General features: G+C 46.9%; 1 protein-coding gene across 2 annotated transcripts in view; it reads right to left on the reverse strand.

The window, feature by feature from the left end:
- YTHDF3 (YTH N6-methyladenosine RNA binding protein 3) overlaps positions 1 to 11615 on the reverse strand; it is a 37170-nt gene extending 25555 nt beyond the window's left edge. The window contains exons 1-2 of one of the 2 annotated variants that reach the window (XM_040431397.1): positions 11439 to 11615; positions 1666 to 1690 (exon numbers count right to left, since the gene is read on the reverse strand). Coding sequence is in view for 1 of the 2 variants with exons in the window: in XM_040431394.1 (XP_040287328.1) it covers positions 1666 to 1690; positions 11189 to 11212 (49 nt within the window). In the remaining variant the exon portion in view is untranslated. Of the gene's footprint in view, positions 1 to 1665; positions 1691 to 11188 lie in introns of both variants that reach the window. The other variant, XM_040431394.1, reaches the window with a different exon arrangement.
- Between the last annotated feature and the right edge of the window lie 6129 nt (positions 11616 to 17744).

Below are 17744 nucleotides of genomic sequence, written 5' to 3' on the forward strand. Positions count from 1 at the left end.
TCGTAAAACTACTGATGGAGAAGCAGGAGATCCTGCTCCCGGACACTCTGTCGCAGTAGAAGCAATGGAGGACATTACACAGCAAATCTAGCCAGTTTCTATGTAAATCCAGCAGTGAAATTAGACTGTAAATCACAGACTATAGATGACCCTATATAGTTTTAGTAAATTGGCCCAATGCTCGATAAACGCGTACAGCACCCCTTATATCTCACACAATCATACGCAGAGAAGCATATTAGTTTTGTCCCTTATAAGCAATCAAATAGACAGTAAGACAATGATAGTGGCCCCCGTCACCAACTGGGCCCCCGGGGAGCTTCACAGGTTGCACATATGGCATGTCCACCCCTGCTTACCAGCCAGCAGCATGGTCTGTCTCTCTGCCTGTGTCTGTCCCTCGCTTCTCTTCCTCCTCCACAGACTTCTATGTAATCTGACCTTTCAGGGAACTGATACTGATCTTCAATGAAGACAAGTTTGAGCAGTGAATTAAGCAAAGGGGGAGGTGAGGAGGGGGGCAGAAGAGTCTGATAAGAGGAGAAAGAAGCATTTTTCTCTGATAAGAGATATTACAAAGTTTCTTATATTCACCGGTATTGATTCATGAAACTGTGGTTACTCTACAGGGATGAAACAAGTGTTCTTATCTGTCTTGACATTCCAGATCATAATTATTTTCGCACCAATATAATTTAAAGGAGACCTTGTATTTTTGAGGGCCATGTTTTTTGTGTGTTTTTTTTGCCACGCACCCCCTGCAATAGCACGCCTAAACTGGATTTAAATACATGTGCTTTTTAAATTGTTGTATGTGAATATTGTCCTGATGGAGGCTGCAAGCCCATGAAACGCGTTGACCAAAATAAACCTTATGTGAAAAGACAAGTCCTGCCTACAACATCGTGCTCGACAGCGCCAAAACAAGGGGTTCCAATATCTACGGATTTTTCTCCTCATGTTTTACTTTTTAGCATTTTGGGGTGATTAATTTAATTTTACGGTTCAATTGCACAATCCATAATACAGCCAATTCTGATTTTCCTTTCCCTTGTTCACAGTGAAGGGTATATGTTTCAAATTATAGGCCGCTGCACACATGAGGGTGTTAGATATGTTTGTCTTCCATGTATTTGATTCAAAACTTTGATTTTTACATTTATTATCCCACTTAATCTTTTCTCAGTCATGCAACAAATCTGCTCTGTTAGGTAAGACCGCTCCGGGCATTTTCAATGCCGACGTCAGCCCCAGCAGTTAGGCTGTCGGGACTGGTAACCACCACCAAAACCTTCCTCTTTTGTATACCGCCGAGATCATGTTCGATTGGGGCACTGTAGGAGTTACCTGCCAGAATCAGAGTTTTCTCTGATCCCAACAGCTGTGGCAGGAGCATCGACTAGATCACCATGACGAAAACAGTCACAAGGGTGCGCCAACCATTGCCGCACATATTCGTCACTGGTTAGTAACTACCTAAACTTGTTAAAACATTGTTCAAATGATGATGGTGTGCATTTCAAATGATAACAAAAGGTACAAAAAGTAAGGAACTTAAGAAAATTCCTAGAAGAAATTGAACATTAAGATATAAGCCAATAATGATGGGGTGCAAGGTAGCGAAGCAGGGTGTAATGTGTTTCCAAAAGAAAGAAATGCACTTACCTTTGTTTCCCTGTCCTTTAGGTCTCTGCAACAACGTGGAAGAAAGAAAGAAAAAGGTCACTGGAATTGAATACACAGAAAATTCTTTAGAAGTCAGAAACAGACACACCTACACTTTAAAGTATGTTCTACATAAATGTGTAATAAGTTACAGGAGAGAGAAAGACAGAGTTAAAGTTAGAAATCATTACAATATCTAAAAACAGAAGTCTAATCCCAATGCATAAACATAGGAACCATGCACGTTACTAAAGGGGAAGGTGCAGCGACCACATGCGGCATATGGGATGTCACCGCTGCAGCAAATAACTTCACCTTGTAGACACCCTGGCTACAGCGGCAGGAAGGACCACAGTGGATAGGGTCAGAACCGCAGAGTATTAAGTTCTTTTATTCTATTTTTTTTTTTACACTGAATATGGTGTCTGATCTGCAGCGGCATGTTATAGAGCAGGATGTGCTGAGCAGATTAGAGTTGTTGCGATACCAAATTTTTGATTCGGTTTCGATACCATGAAAAAGTATTGCGATACTCGATACCATTCGATACCACGCGAAAAAAATAAACAAAAAAAGCCACGTGCATTCCTCATTTTTAAAAATGGCGAATCGCGCAGTTTTTATTTTATTTTTTCTGTTCCGGCATTCACCACCTAGATTTTTTTTTTATATTTTAATAGTTTGGACTTTTCTGACGTGGCGATGTAATATGTTTATTTATATATTTTATATGTGAAATTGGGAAAAGGGGGGTGATTTATACTTCATATTTTAGTGTTTTTTTTTTTTTTTTTCACTTTTTATTTAATAACTATTTCCCCCCTTAGGGGCTAGAACCTGGGATCTTTCATCCCTTTTCCTATTCACCCTGATAGATCTCTATCAGGGTGAATAGGACTCCACACTGTCCCTGCTGCTCTGTGCTTTGTGCACACAGCATCAGGGATGTTACCATGGCAACCAGGGCTTCCTGGCTGCCATGGTAACCGATCGGAGCCCCAGGCTTACACAGCTGGGGCTCCGATCAGAAGCTGCCACTGCACCACCAATGAGGGGGAGTGGAGAGGTCCCTGTGGCCACTGCCACCAATGATTTTAATACTGGAGGGTTGAGAGGGGCCGGCGCACTGTGCCACCAATGATTTTAATGGGATGGGGGGATTGAGGGGGGGGGGGGGGCACACTGCACCACCAATGATTTTGGACCACCGCTGATCGCAGCTCCCTGTCAGGGGCAGGGTGCCGGCAATGCGATTCTGCTGCCGGCACCCGCCTCCTGTATGTGTTAAAGACTGACTACTGTATATGAGTCCAGACTTTCACTATTAGGCCACACAGAGCGGCGCCCAGCGATGTCTCAGCACTCACCATTTAGTCCTGGGCGCCGCTCCGTTCGCCCGCAGTGCCCCATTACTGTCTCCTCTCCTGCTCCACATGCTGCTGATTACTATCGGAGCGATGGGAGGAGACATCAGCTTCACTAGTGGGCGTTCCTTCTCCCTGGCTGTAGCGCTGTCCAATCGCAGCGCAGGGAAAAGGAACGCCCACTAGTGAAGCTGATGTCTCCTCCCATCGCTCCGATAGTAATCCTATCATTGGGGGCGCAGTGCGCCCGCCCCTCCTCCGCCCCTCTCTTCTCATTGCCGCCCCTCCTCCACCCCCTCTCTTCTCATTGCCGCCCCTCCTCCGCCCCTCTCTTCTCATTGCCGCCCCTCCTCCGCCCCTCTCTTCTCATTGGTGGCAGCGGCAGCAGCACAGGGGGAGGGAGGACAGCTTCCTTCTCCCCGTGCTGCTGAGAGAGAACATGAGCGCGCCGATAGCAGCGCGCTCATGTTCAGAGATACTAGACTGCGCAGAAGCGCAGCCCAGTATCGAAAAAACGGAAATCCCGGTATCGTATCGATACCGGGACAAAAGTATCGATTGGGTATCGAAATTTCGATACCCGCAACAACCCTAGAGCAGATTGATGTATAGTTTTACCATAACCATTCAGTAAAACTTGTAATTTATTGATTTATATTCCTGCTCTTCCTGGGCTTTGAAGTCCAGGCGCCGGTCCTATCGCTGATTGACAGCCCTCCCTCTATGGCTGTGTATACAGAGATAGCTGTCAATCGCTGACTCCAAAGCTCAGAATGAGCAGGAAATTAAATGAATGAAGTACAAGTTCTACCAAATATTTTCCCACAAAACTAGTTACTAAAGGGGTTGTCCGACTCAAACTGATGACTATCAGCGGTCTGAGAAGGCACCGGCTCACCAAGCGCAGCGCCGTACATTGCATAGTGGCTGTGCTTGGTATTGCGCTCAGCCCCATTCACTTGAATGATAAAGAGCTGCCAGGCGCCACGTGACGGATGAAGCTGCAAGAAGGCCGCGGTGTCTTCTCAAACAGCTGATCAGCAGCGGGTTTCGGATGTCGGACCCCCACCGATCAGATACTAGTGACCTATCCTATCCCTTTAATCTGCTCAGCGCCTCCTGCTCTATAACATATAGCATTTTCATGGTGACAGGGTAACTCTTACTGCCCTTTTCAGACTCTGTTCACACCCTATACCCAGGATCCATTATAGGCTACTTTCACACTAGCGTTCGGAGCGGATCCGTCTGATGTTTCATAAGACGGATCCGCTCCGATAATGCAGACGTTCGCATCCGTTCAGAACGGATCCGTCTGCATTAAAACTTAGAAAATTTTCTAAGTGTGAAAGTTGTCTGAGCGGATCCGTTCAGACTTTACATTGTAAGTCAATGGGGAACGGATCCGCTTGAAGATTGAGCCATATTGTGTCATCTTCAAGCGGATCCGCCCCCATTGACTTACATTGTAAGTCTGGACGGATCCGCTCGCCTCCGCACGGCCAGGCGGACACCCGAACGCTGCAAGCAGCGTTCAGGTGTCCGCTCACTGAGCGGAGCGGAGGCTGAGCGCTGGCAGGCGGATGCATTCTCAGTGGATCCGCCTCCACTGAGAATGCATTGGGGCCAGACGGATGCGTTCGGGGCCGCTTGTGAGCCCCTTCAAACGGTGCGCACGAGCGGACACCTGAACGCTAGTGTGAAAGTAGCCATAGATGTTTGGTATAGGAGCCTAATGGACCCCACAGACACAATGCGATGCCGGGTTCCTGTAACTTTTTTTCTGCATAAAATAGCACAATAAACAAAAGCTAATCTGTCTGCCAATGGCAAAGCAAACCTAATGGAAATGAATGCAAAGGTGAACAACCTCTCCTGACATGCCCGATTTAGCAAGTACTTGGAGCCTTTATCTATTCTTACGACTTTGTTGTGCTATTCCTTTATTATTCCTTCTAGAAGTTATCAATGAATTACTAGGAGATTGAAAGGAAGGGCCAGGCAGGGGTTAACAGTGGGGAGTGTGTCTCTGTACACTTTGCCACTGGCAGCACTGACTGGATGGCATCAAACTGGTAACACCTACCGGGGCCTTCTCATTCTTTTATTGAGGAAAGATAAAAGAACGGCACAACACAGAGTCATAAGAATAGATGCTCCAGAATGAGTATTTTATGGGGAATCCAAAGTCACTAAAGCAGACATATCATGAGAGGTTACAGGTCATCTATCCAAACTAATTTGAAATGACTTGTATTTCCAAAAAATTACAGTTCTGGATGATAATTTCTTACCGTGTTGTCCCTTTGTTATTACTCCTAAAAATGGGGGGGGGGGAGGGGGGGAGAACACTTGGGCGTTACTATTGCCCATATCAATTTGGACAGCAGCAGTGTGTATGGACAGATCTACAGCCCTATGCCATTATCAGAGTACGGGCTCATGCACACAGCCGCAAGTCTTCTGCGGTCCGCAAAACATGGATACCGGCCGAATGCATGCCGCCAATTTTCCTTTTTTTTTTTTACTCCTGTAGTAATGTCCTAACCTTGTCCACAAAACACAAGAATAGGACATGTTCTATTATTTTGTGACTTACCGATGCACGGCGGGCTGGGCACATCTTTTGCGGCTGTGTGGAGATGAAAAGGTTCACATCCGATCCGCAAAAATTGTGGATCGGATGCGGACCAAAACTACAGCCATGAGCCCTTACTCTGCAGGTATTTGTCCAACTTTACACTGAAGGCTCCGGTAAACTACCCCACCTTACATCAATCTTTCCCCACATTGGGTCAACCATGGTGGATCACCAACTCAATACCTTTACTCAGTGGACACAGAATTTCCTGTAGGCCATGCTGATATCACCAGCTGAAAAACGAGAGGAGTATTTGCAAGAAATAACCTTTGCTTACTGCCAAGGATTTGTCATGCCGCACATACACACGTGAACTAAACCATTTCCAAGGTGCTACCCAAATGATGTTGCTTTTTTTTTGCCGATTTTAAATCTGCACCAGAAAATTCTACAACCATATGAACAGCAATGCAGATTCCTCATAAAAAATAGGAGATGTACATCAGCAGAAAACTAGCCGATATCCATGTGATATTTCCGTGACTTATTTTCACAGCACCCGCGGGATAGGTCATCATTATCTGATCGGTGGAGGTCCCATACCCAGGACCCCCGCTCGTCAGCTGTATGAGAAGGCACCAGCACTACAGTGGGCCTTGCCCAGCTATTCCTAGATCAGTGATGATACGTTCATCGGCGATATGGCCTAGGTGCAGCTCAGCCCCATAGAAGTGAATGGGGCTGAGCTGTGATACCAAGCACAGCGGCTATGCCTTGTACGGCATAGTGGTACTCATAGGAACACTGGCGCCTTCTCAAATAGCTGATCGGCAGGGGTCCCGGGTGTCGGACCCCCACTGATCAGATACTGATGACCTATCCTCAGGATAGGTCATCTGTATTAAAGTCTCAGAAAACTCTTAACCCCTTAGGCTCCATTCACAAGTCCGCAACGTGTTTTACGGATGCACGGAGCCGCAAAACACGGAAAGTGGCAATGTGCGTTCCCGCATTTTGCAGCCACACATTGCCGGCACTAATAGAATATGCCTGTTCTTGTCTGCAATTGCGGACAAGAATAGGACATGTTCTATTTTTTTGCAGAACGGAAGTGCAGATCCGAAATTCCGTGCCCCATAGGAATGAATGGGTCTGCAATTCCGTTCCGCGAAATGCGGAACGCAATTGCGGACGTGTGAATGGAGCCTTAAGGACACTGCAATTTTCCGCTTTTTTGTTTTCATTTTTTTTACTCCATGCGCTCCTTACATATATATTTTGTATTTGATTGATATCATATGTGGAAAATCCATTATAACAAATGTCATTTATAAATACAAATTGATGTTAGTCCAAGGTGGCACAGGTGGGAGCGAGTGCCAAGTATATTTCTCTCTGTATACGACAAGTTGTACTTTCTAATTGCACCATTTTATATGGCATACAATGTAGTGGAAGGTTGGGGAAAAAAATTCAAATGGGATGGAATTAGAGAGAGGAAAAAAAAGTTTTATGGGTCTTGTTTTTACATTATTTCCTATGTGGAAAAACTAACCTGTCCCCTTCATTCTCCAGGTCAGTACAATTATAGTGATACCACTTTTATATACAGTGGTTTTCTTGCTTTTAATACTTAAAAAAAACTGAAAAAAAATAAATTCTTTGCATCACCTCCGCCATAAGTTTTTTATATTTACATCTAGGTAGCTGAGTAAGAGCTCATCTTTTGGAGGGTGATCTGTAGTTGTTATTGATACCATTTTGCAGCGTGTGTGACTTTTTGGAGGAGGATAAGTAACCAAAAAATGACGAATCTGCCATGTTGATTTTCACCGTTCACTGTATGGGATAAATATTTTTATATTTTAATAGTTTAGGCAAGGTGGGACAAGGTTTTTTTAATTTTTATTTTTACTTTTTTTGTAGTGAAAGGAGGTGATTTGAATTTTTATATCTATTTTTTAAAGCTTTTTTTCACATTTTTTACACTTATTTTAAATCCCCTAGGGGATTTAACATGCGATTGTCTGTTTGCTTCTCCCACAGACTACGAGGATTTAAGCGAGGCGATGATTCAGTACGCTCCTACCAAGTTCTGACACAGGCAAGGCTTGATAATTAAAAACGTTGCAATGAAAGGCCTCAGAGCCCGTCATAGTAACCAAACGGCTTCCCGGCAGCGCAGAACTCCTGGAACAAGACAGGACAGATGACGTGGTTACAATACACAAGGCATCTGAGGAGTTAAATGTTCATGATCGGTGTTATCACCAATCACTGACTCTGCCCCCCAAGTGTCTGCTGAGTAAAACTGCAGGCAAACAGTGGCTACAACGCACACTCGATTCCAGAGCGGACGACATCTTTAAAGACCCAACCTGCGCCGAACATAACTGAGCGGTGAAGGCGTTAAAAATAGGTAACTACAACAGCAGATGAACACCACATAAATTACACTCATTATTTATTCAGCAATAATGAAGCCAAAAAGGAAGTCAGATGTGAAGAATTAGGTACATCCTTACTGTTTCCATAGAAATTAAAGCTGGCCATGCACATTAGTCTTCGTTTGGCTGACTCTCCCCCGATAACAAGGAGCGGGAGAAGTGATTATTTTCACCCGATCCTTTTGTTTTCCTGGGAGATAAGCCTCGGCAAGAAATGTCTGGCAGCGGCTCAGCCAAATGTGTATGCACATGGGGAAGCAGGAGGGATAGCTCGCCCGAGAGCTACTGAACGTGTATGGGCAGCTTTAAGAGTCATGGGGCAATGATTGTAAAGAGGTGGTAAGTGCCCTGTGTGAAGATGCCATCGATCACCCAATGACTGCACAGATGCAGTTCTCACCTCCTCTGACGAGCAGGCAATTATAGGGAATAAACCATTTGTTCCTGATACTTGCCTGCTGTCTCGAGCCGTGTAAAGGGACCTGTAAGTAGCTGTCTAGTGCCACTAATCTAATTCCTTTTGTGTGACCACCTGTACAAAAGCAGACGTTTTGGTAGCTTGCTGGTCTGGAGCAGTCAGAGGAAAGTTAACACAATGCCAAGGAGGAAAGACCTGAGCAATGATATTAGAGAAACTATTGTTGTTGTCCATCAACCTGGGAAGTCCATCATTCCACAGCGAGAAGGTTTTTCACTTGTGAATAATCTTTCAAGACAGTTGCCAATCCTCCCAGGAGTGGATGTCACAGTATGCTCAGCCCAAGAGCTACATCTAAGAGGCCTCAGTTAGGGCTCATGCACACGGCCGATTTCTTTTGTCCACATCTGATCCGCATTTTTTGCAGGTTGGATGCAGACCCGTTCACTTCAACGGGGTCGCAAAAGATGCAGACAGCACATGCATGTCCTTCCGCAACACCCTCAAAAAAATTAAATAGAACATGTCCTATTGCTTGTTCATATTATGGACAAGGATAAAACTGTTGTATAGATAGGACGACGTTCCACAGAATGCACAAAGCCGATATCTGTGGTTTGTGGATCCGCCATTTGTGGGTGAGCCCATAGCCAGACTGTTTGGAAGGACTGCCAGGAGAAAGCCGATTTTTCCAAAAGAACATAGCAGCACAGCATAGGTTTCACAAACCACAAGAGGAGACCACAGTGGAGATGCCAGGCACAGCGCCATGTTTGCTGAAAACCAAAAAACCTATGAGCACAGACACCTCATACCAACTGTCAAGCGCGATGGTGGAGGGGTGATTATTTGGGCTTGTTTTGCAGCCACAAGATCTGGGCACCTTTCAGTAATTGAGTCAACCACAAACTATACTGAGTACCAAAGTTGTGTAGAGTCAGATGTGAGGCCATCCACCCAACAGCTAAAGCTTGGCCGAAACTGGGCAGTGCAACAGGACAACGATGCCATGCACACCATCAAATCTACAACAAAATGGCTGAAAAGAATAAAAAAATAAAAATAAAGATGTTGCAATGGCCCAGTCAAAGTCCAGGTCTCAATCTAATTGAAATGCTTTGGTTACACCCTAAGGCCTCTTGCAACGAACGTGCCATGTTTTGTGTTCCGTAATTTGTGGAACGGAACAGACGGCCCATTATAGAAATGTCCATTTTGCGGACAAGAATAGGACATGATTTGCGGGGCCACAGAATGGAGCAACGGGTGCGGACAGCACATGGAGTGCTGTCCGCATCTTTAGTGGCCCCATTGAAGTGAATGGGTCCGCACCCGAGCCGCATGCGGAACCAAACCACGGTCATGTGAAAGAGCCCTAAGGGAGCTATTTTGAGAAGAGAAGCAACGCTGTAAATAAGCGCGGGCCAAAAATCCTCAGGAACGATGCGACAGACTGATGTCATACAGAAGATGATTACTTCATGTTATTGCTGCCATGGGAGGTTCTGTGACCTATTGGTACATGGGGGGGGGGGAGGGGGGGGGGGGCTTCCATTTCCATTTTCTTATTACTGAATAAATGATGAAACGGTGGAATCTGTGGTGTGATGGACTTCATCTGAGGTGGTAAGTACCCAATTATAACAGGAACAGATTTATTTTTTATGTCCTGATATGTGAAATGATAGAAATCAAAGAGGGTGCACTTTGTACTATTACAGGTTCAAAATATGTGGTACCATTAAAATATACACCCTGCCCAGCAGAAAAATAATGAATAAAATGTTATGGGGAGGAAAAATAAGAATATTGTGAGATCAGAGCCGAATCCTGACATATTCCCTTCTATGGGTCAGTACCATTACAGCAATACCAAATGACGTTTTTTTTTTACGTTTTACTACTTTTGCACAATAAAAAGGTACATTACACTGAATATCGTTTTTATGGCAGCACGTTCCAAGGGCCATAACTCTTATTTTTCTGTATGTGGACTGTTTAGTTTTTTATTTTCGTAGGATGTCATTTTTAACAGAACCATTTTGGGGTACATATAAATTGATTAGAGTTTTTTTATATGCAGGGAAGGAAAAGAACAGCGGTCCTAGCATTGATTTTTGGGGGGGGATTCTGGGGTCCCGGGAGCTTGTGCGTCGTGCTGCGACCCCATCCAGTTTTACGGCTGCGCTGTTATATAGCGGTTCTTGGTCGAGTGACGGGTGTTGTGGTCAAATCACTGTTAGTCTCTGCCCAATTCAGATTAGATGGAAACTACTGCGAGAAAAAGTGACAACTCTCAAATATCGGTTTAAAAAAAAATGATGTAAGACTACTTTCCCCTTCTATAACGAGTGGATGTTCTGAAGCGATTATAACCAAACTCACTGAGCGCTCACCGAAGACTACAATATTCTGCTGAGTGGAGACTGGGGGTTATTATTAATGCTTTTCCATATTCTGATTATTGCCCATTTTTCAGGGCATTTTAACCTACCCCCCTCCCTGTGTGGGACCAGCGTACACCCAATGACCGTCTGCAGTGCCTGGCACCACACTGGGGCAGATGATGGGGTTAGTAGTAGACGATCGTGTACATTACCGTCCAGGGGGCTCGGATCACCTGCATGGATTTTGGGAAGGCCAGCTCCACAATGTGGACACACACAATGACTGGGACACAACAAGAGGCACAGGACTCCTCCTCTTCTGTTACCTGATCCACGCTGGTCGCAGACATTCTCCTGTGGAGCCAGAGATGACCGGGAGCCGCCGTGTGATCCCTCCCTGTAAGTGACTCTCCAGCTGCTGCTCTCTAGGCGTCTGTGTGCGTCTACAGCAGGCCTGCGGGGGCTAGGTACAGCACAGACCTATACATACGGCTAGAAAGACATTCGTGCCGCCGGGTATTCTAGAGAACTGCCAGGCGTAGCTACAGAGTAACGTATATGTGTGTATACACCTACAGGACACTAATGTGGCGCCGTGTCTGTGTGTGGGGACACAGGGGGAGCGGTGGGGACCGCGGCGGCCTCCTCTCTTTGGCGCTCCTCGCCCCCCGGGCTCAGACTCTCGCTCTGGACGGGCTCTCTCTTCTTCACAATGGCGGACGAGGCCTCGCACTCTCACTTCCTCTCCGCAGCTCCCCGTGACCTTCCGCCGTGACGTCAATCCAGAACCACTTCCGTGTCATGTGACCGCCAGCGTGGGCGTGGCTTTTCTGCGGGACGAGGCGGCCACGTGACAGGCCCGGGAGTAAAGGGCTGTGCGCTCCGTGCCTGGCGGCTTGTACTGGTCTGTGCGACAGGAGGACGGCGCTCTGCGCCTTTGTAGAATGTCGCACTTGTCAATGTGCTGCAGTGGATTGGGGAGCACCGAGTTCCTGCTCCGCTAAAAATGGCATTGTTTCCAGTCTGTGGGAGGTTTTACCTACAGTAACAGTCAAGTCCGCAGCTCCAGTATGGTTAAACGCTCCTTCGTTTCCCAGATAAGGCCTCATGCACACGACCGTTGTGTTCCGTTCCGCAAAATGGGGTTCCGTTGTTCCGTGATCCGTTTCCGTGTGTCTTCCTTTATTTTTGCAGGATCACCAGACATGAAGGAAAGTAAAAAAAAGTCTAAGACAGGTTTGCCATGCAAATGATAGGAAAAAAATGGACGCGGATGACAATCTTGTGTGCCTCCACGTTTTTTCACGGTCCCATTGACTTGAATGGGTCCGCGAACCGTTTTCCGTGAAAAAAATAGGACAGGTTATATTTTTTTGACGGACTGGAACCACGGATCACGGACGCGGATGACAAACGGTGCATCAGCCGAGTTTTCAACGGACCCATTGAAAGTCAATGGGTCCGCAGAAAATCACAAAAAACGGAACGGACACGGAATAAAACAACGGTCGTGTGCATGAGGCCTAACAGTCAAGTCCGCAGCTCCAGTATGGTTAAACGCTCCTTCGTTTCTCAGATAAGGCCTAATGCACACGACTGTATTCGTTTTGCGGTCCAAAAATCGCAGATCTGCAAAACACGGATACTGGCCATGTACATGCTGACATTTTTTCCACCTCCGGTAGAAATGCCCTAATCTTGTCTGCAAAACAGACCTTTTTGTTGCGGGGATGCGGACAGCACACAGTGTTTTATCCGAAATGAGTGGGTCCGTATCTGATCTGCAAAAAATTTGGATTAGATGTGTGCAAAAATGACGGTCGTGGGCATGAGGCTTAATTCGTCATGTTGCAGCACATAAGATCACCGCCCTTTAGGGCTCATACACATGACCGTATCTATTTTGCGGTTATGGATGATGTCTGTATGACATCTATATTGCATCCGTTTTTTTTTTTTGCGGATCTGTTGTAACAATGCCTATACTTGTCCGCAAAACAGACAAGAATTGACCCGTTGAAATGAATGGGTCCGCATGGTATTCGCAAAAAAAAAAACGAACAGAAACAAAATGCGTTCATGTGCATGAGCCCTTAGGAACAATGGATGTATATGGAAACGAGTGATCATCACACGCAGAGGGCAAATGGAGCTTAGGCTCGGTTCACATCCCTGCCATTTTTCCGTTCTGATCCGTCAGTAGAACAGAAAGGTAAAAAAAAATGGATCCTCGACATCAGTTATGCACATTTGGGATCCGTTTGAGCCATTTCCGTCTGAGATCCGTTATTTTTTATGAAAAAAAAATCCTGCAGTACTTTTTTTCCGTCTTGTGCAAAAGTTTAGGTACACTGACAATGTACGCGAAAAAAAGAGAACAACAACGCAGTGTGGAATCCGTGTCAGAAACCTGTATAACCTTCATTTACTCTGTAGATGGCGATGACATACACAAATCCATAAACGACACCGTCAGTGGTAACAATATGAAGCTAGAACCAACCCATACCTCATATATAAGAAAGAAAAAGTGAGAAGGGACCAGACTCCTACAGCAGCGCTCACTAATAACCCTAATACATATGGAAATAGCAAAAATCTAAAAATATATATAACATAGGTGAAAACAAGGGGAGAGGGAGGCCACAAGGACCCCTAAACCCCTGGTAGTAGAGACCACACAGGAGTAGCTACAGGTGAAAAGCCCAAGGGAAATCTGGTGACTGGGGCCAGCAAACAATATGTGTATATGCAGCCAAATTGAGTGCAAGATTTGAACATAATAGGACAATTGTTACATATATGGACACAGATATCCTGCGGTGTGTGAGGGCCATGTGGAAACGGGAACCATGGCCCGATGCCAGAGATGCACAAAAATACATAGTGACAGGTCCGCACAACAGAGCATGAATGCATGAGCTCCATCACAAAATACTGAATGGGCAAATAATGGCTTGAATCAATTACCCATGGTGGACTGATGACCCGAGGCTCCCAATGTGCTAGTGCCCCAGGGGAGGAACTCGATTCTCATTTAGGCCTCTTTCACACTTGCGTTGTTGGGATCCGGCGTGCACTTCCGTTGCCGGAGGTGCCCGCCAAATCCGGAAAAACGCAAGTGTACTGAAAGCATTTGAAGACGGAGCCGTCTTCAAATTGCGTTCAGTGTTACTATGGCAGCCAGGACGCTATTAAAGTCCTGGCTGCCATAGTAGGAGCGGGGGAGCAGCATACTTACCGTCCGTGCGGCTCCCGGGGCGCTCCAGAATGACGTCAGAGCGCCCCATGCGCATGGATGATGTGTCCATGTGATCACGTGATCCATGCGCTTGGGGCGCCCTGACGTCACTCTGGAGCGCCCCGGGAGCCGCACGGACGGTAAGTATGCTGCTCCCCCGCTCCCCGCTACACTTTACCATGGCTGCCAGGACTTTAGCGTCCCGGCAGCCATGGTAACCACTCTGAAAAAGCTAAGTGTCGGGTCCGGCAATGCGCCGAAACGACGTTTAGCTTAAGGCCGGATCAATGCCTTTCAATGGGCATTAATTCCGGATCCAGCCTTGCGGCAAGTGTTCAGGATTTTTGGCCGGAGCAAAAAGCGCAGCATGCTGCGGTATTTTCTCCGGCCAAAAAACGTTCCGTTCCGGAACTGAAGACATCCTGATGCATCCTGAACGGATTTCTCTCCATTCAGAATGCATTGGGATTATCCTGATCAGGATTCTTCCGGCATAGAGTCCCGACGACGGAACTCTATGCCGGAAGAAAAGAACGCAAGTGTGAAAGAGCCCTTAGACCCAAAGGGGCAACTGTATCCAGTTTAAAAATCCATCTCGCTTCCCTTTGTGCGAGCAGTCGTTTCCAATTGCCCCCTCTTTTTTCCCCATCAAAATCCTATCTATACCTCTTAGGCTACATGCACACGACCGTGCCGTTTTTTTGCGATCCGCAAAAAACGGAAGCCGCCCGTGTGCCTTCCGCAATTTGCGGAATGGTCGGTCCATTGTAGACATGCCTATTCTTGTCCGTAAAACGGACAAGAATAGGACATGCTATATTTTTTTTGGGCGGGGCCACGGAACGGTGCGACGGATGCAAACAGCGCACGAAGTGCTGTCCGCATCTTTTGCGGCCGCATTGAAGTGAAAGGGTCCGCACCCGAGCCGCAAAAACTGCGGCTCGGATGCGGACCAAAACAACGGTCGTGTGCATGAGGCCTTACCTTCAGGATCTGTTGAGACTTGAAGTGACGGGGAATGGTTTTCAATCTCGTAACGTCATCTTCTATTTTTGCTGCTTCAATTCCTAGGACGTGTTCTCGCACTCGTCTTTTAAGTTCCCTAGAGGTTAAGCCCACATATAACAATTTACAGGGGCAGCTGGCCACATGTACGACTCCAAATGGATTGGGTCTAAATGAGAATCTGAGTTTCTGCCCTTTTCTATGAATGACTATGGAGTTAGTAGAGGTTCTTTAACCAACTACTTGATTGGGATGTTCCATATGTATTGTTTTTAGGCTACTTTCACACTTGCGTTCGGGGTTCCACTTGTGAGCTCCGTTTGAAGGCTCTCACAAGCGGCCCCGAACAGATCCGTACTGCCCCAATGCATTCTGAGTGGATGCAGATCCGCTCAGAATGCATCAGTCTGGCACCGTTTGGCCTCCGTTCAGCTCAGCAGGCGGACACCCGAACGCAGCTTGCAGCGTTTTCGTGTCCGCCTGGCCGTGCGGAGCCAAACGGATCCGTCCAGACTTACAATGCAAGTCAATAGGGACGGATCCGTTTGACGTTGACACAATATGGTGCAATTGCAAACGGATCCATCCCCCATTGACTTTCAATGTAAAGTCAGGAGTCCCTATTATACCATAGGATCTGAGTTTTCTCCACTCCGATGGTATATTTTAACTTGAAGCGTCCCCATCACCATGGGAACGCCTCTATGTTAGAATGTACCATTGGATTTGAGTTAGATCGTGAAACTCAGATCCGACAGTATATTCTAACACACAGGGCGTTCCCATGGTGATGGGGACGCTTCAAGTTAGAATATACTAAAAGAACTGTGTACATGACTGCCCCCTGCTGCCTGGCAGGTGCCGCCAGGCAGCAGGGGGCAGACCCTCCCCCCCTCCCCTGTATTTAACTCATTGGTGGCCAGTGCGGAGGCTCCCTCGCCTATATTTAACTCATTGGTGGCCAGTGCGGCCGGCCCCCCCCCCCCCCTAATTAAAATGACCGACCCCCCATCATTGGTTGCAGTGGAAAGTTCCGATCGGAGTCCCAGTTTAATCGCTGGGGCTCCGATCAGTTACCATGGCAGCCAAGAGGCTACTGCAGTCCTGGCTGCCATGGTTACTTAGCAATTTTAGAAGCATTATACTTACCTGCAATGTCTGTGACCTGCCGGGCGCTCCTCCTACTGGTAAGTGACAGGTCTGTGCGGAGCATTGCTTATAGCACAGACCTTTCACTTACCAGTAGGAGGAGCGCCCGGCCGGTCACAGACATCGCAGGTAAGTATAATGCTTCTAAAATTGTTAAGTAACCATGGCAGCCAGGAATGCAGTAGCGTCCTGGTTGCCATGGTTACCGATCGGAGTCCCAGCGATTAAACTGGGACTCCGATCGGAACTCTCCACTGCCACCAATGATGGGGGGCCGGTTATTTTAATTAGGGGGGGGAAGGAGGGGGGGCTGGCCGCACTGGCCACCAATGAGTTAAAAACAGGGGAGGAAGGGGGGGCCGGCCGCACTGGCCACCAATGAGTTAAAAATGGGGGGGGCGGCCGCACTGGCCACCAATAAGTTAAAAACGGGGGGGGAGAGAGGGGGGGCCGGCCGCACTGGCCACCAATGAGTTAAAAACGGGAGGGGGGGGGTGGCCGGACTGGCCACCAATGAGTTAAATATAGGGGAGGAAGGGGGGGCCGGCCGCACTGGCCACCAATGAGTTAAATACAGGGGAGGGAGGGGGGCCGCACTGGCCACCAATGAGTTAAATACAGGGGAGGGAGGGGGGGGGTCTGCAGCAGGGGGCAGTCATGTACACAGTTCTTTTAGTATATTCTAACTTGAAGCGTCCCCATCACCATGGGAACGCCTCTGTGTTAGAATATACTGTCGGATCTGAGTTTTCACGAAGTGAAAAATCAGATCTGAAAAAAACAGTTATGCAAACGGATCCATTCTGAACGGATACAAGCGTTTGCATTATAGGAGCGGATCCGTCTGTACAGACACCAGACGGATCCGCACCTAACGCAAGTGTGAAAGTAGCCTTAGGCTGGGTTCACACCTGAGCGTTTTACAGCGCGTTCCTACGCGCTGTAAAACGCTCAACAGGCAAGAACCAATGTTTCCCTATGGGAATGGTTCTCACCTGAGCGTTTCACAGCGCGTACGACCGCGCTGTAAAACGCCCGACGCCCCAAGAAGTACAGGAGCTTCTTTGGGGTGTCTTGTCGCGCGTTCCCGTACATAGACTTCCGGGAACGCGCGACAATGGGCGTTCGCTTGTTCCAGAGCCGCGTCTGTAAACGCGCATAAAATCGCGCATACAGAGCGCTCCATCCCGTATGCTCAGGTCTGAACGCAGCGTTAGTGTGTAGAGTTTAGCCTTAGTATATTATGGTTTTATGGTGCAATCTTAGAATTACTGCTCTTTTAATGTGTGATGGCTTTTAATTTTCTGATTAATAATTTGATTTTGTGTTTTGGTCTTGTTGTAGGACATCAGAAATCAGAGATCTCCGGTTTGAATGGACTTTTGAGAGAACAATTAATATGACGGAAGGGATAGCATTATCGATATTAACAATACTTTTATTCTTGATTCTCTATTTTTTATTATTATTATTATTATTCAATAGGG

The sequence above is a fragment of the Bufo bufo genome, chromosome 5, assembly GCF_905171765.1.
Source record: "Bufo bufo chromosome 5, aBufBuf1.1, whole genome shotgun sequence".
Lineage (NCBI taxonomy): Eukaryota > Metazoa > Chordata > Amphibia > Anura > Bufonidae > Bufo > Bufo bufo.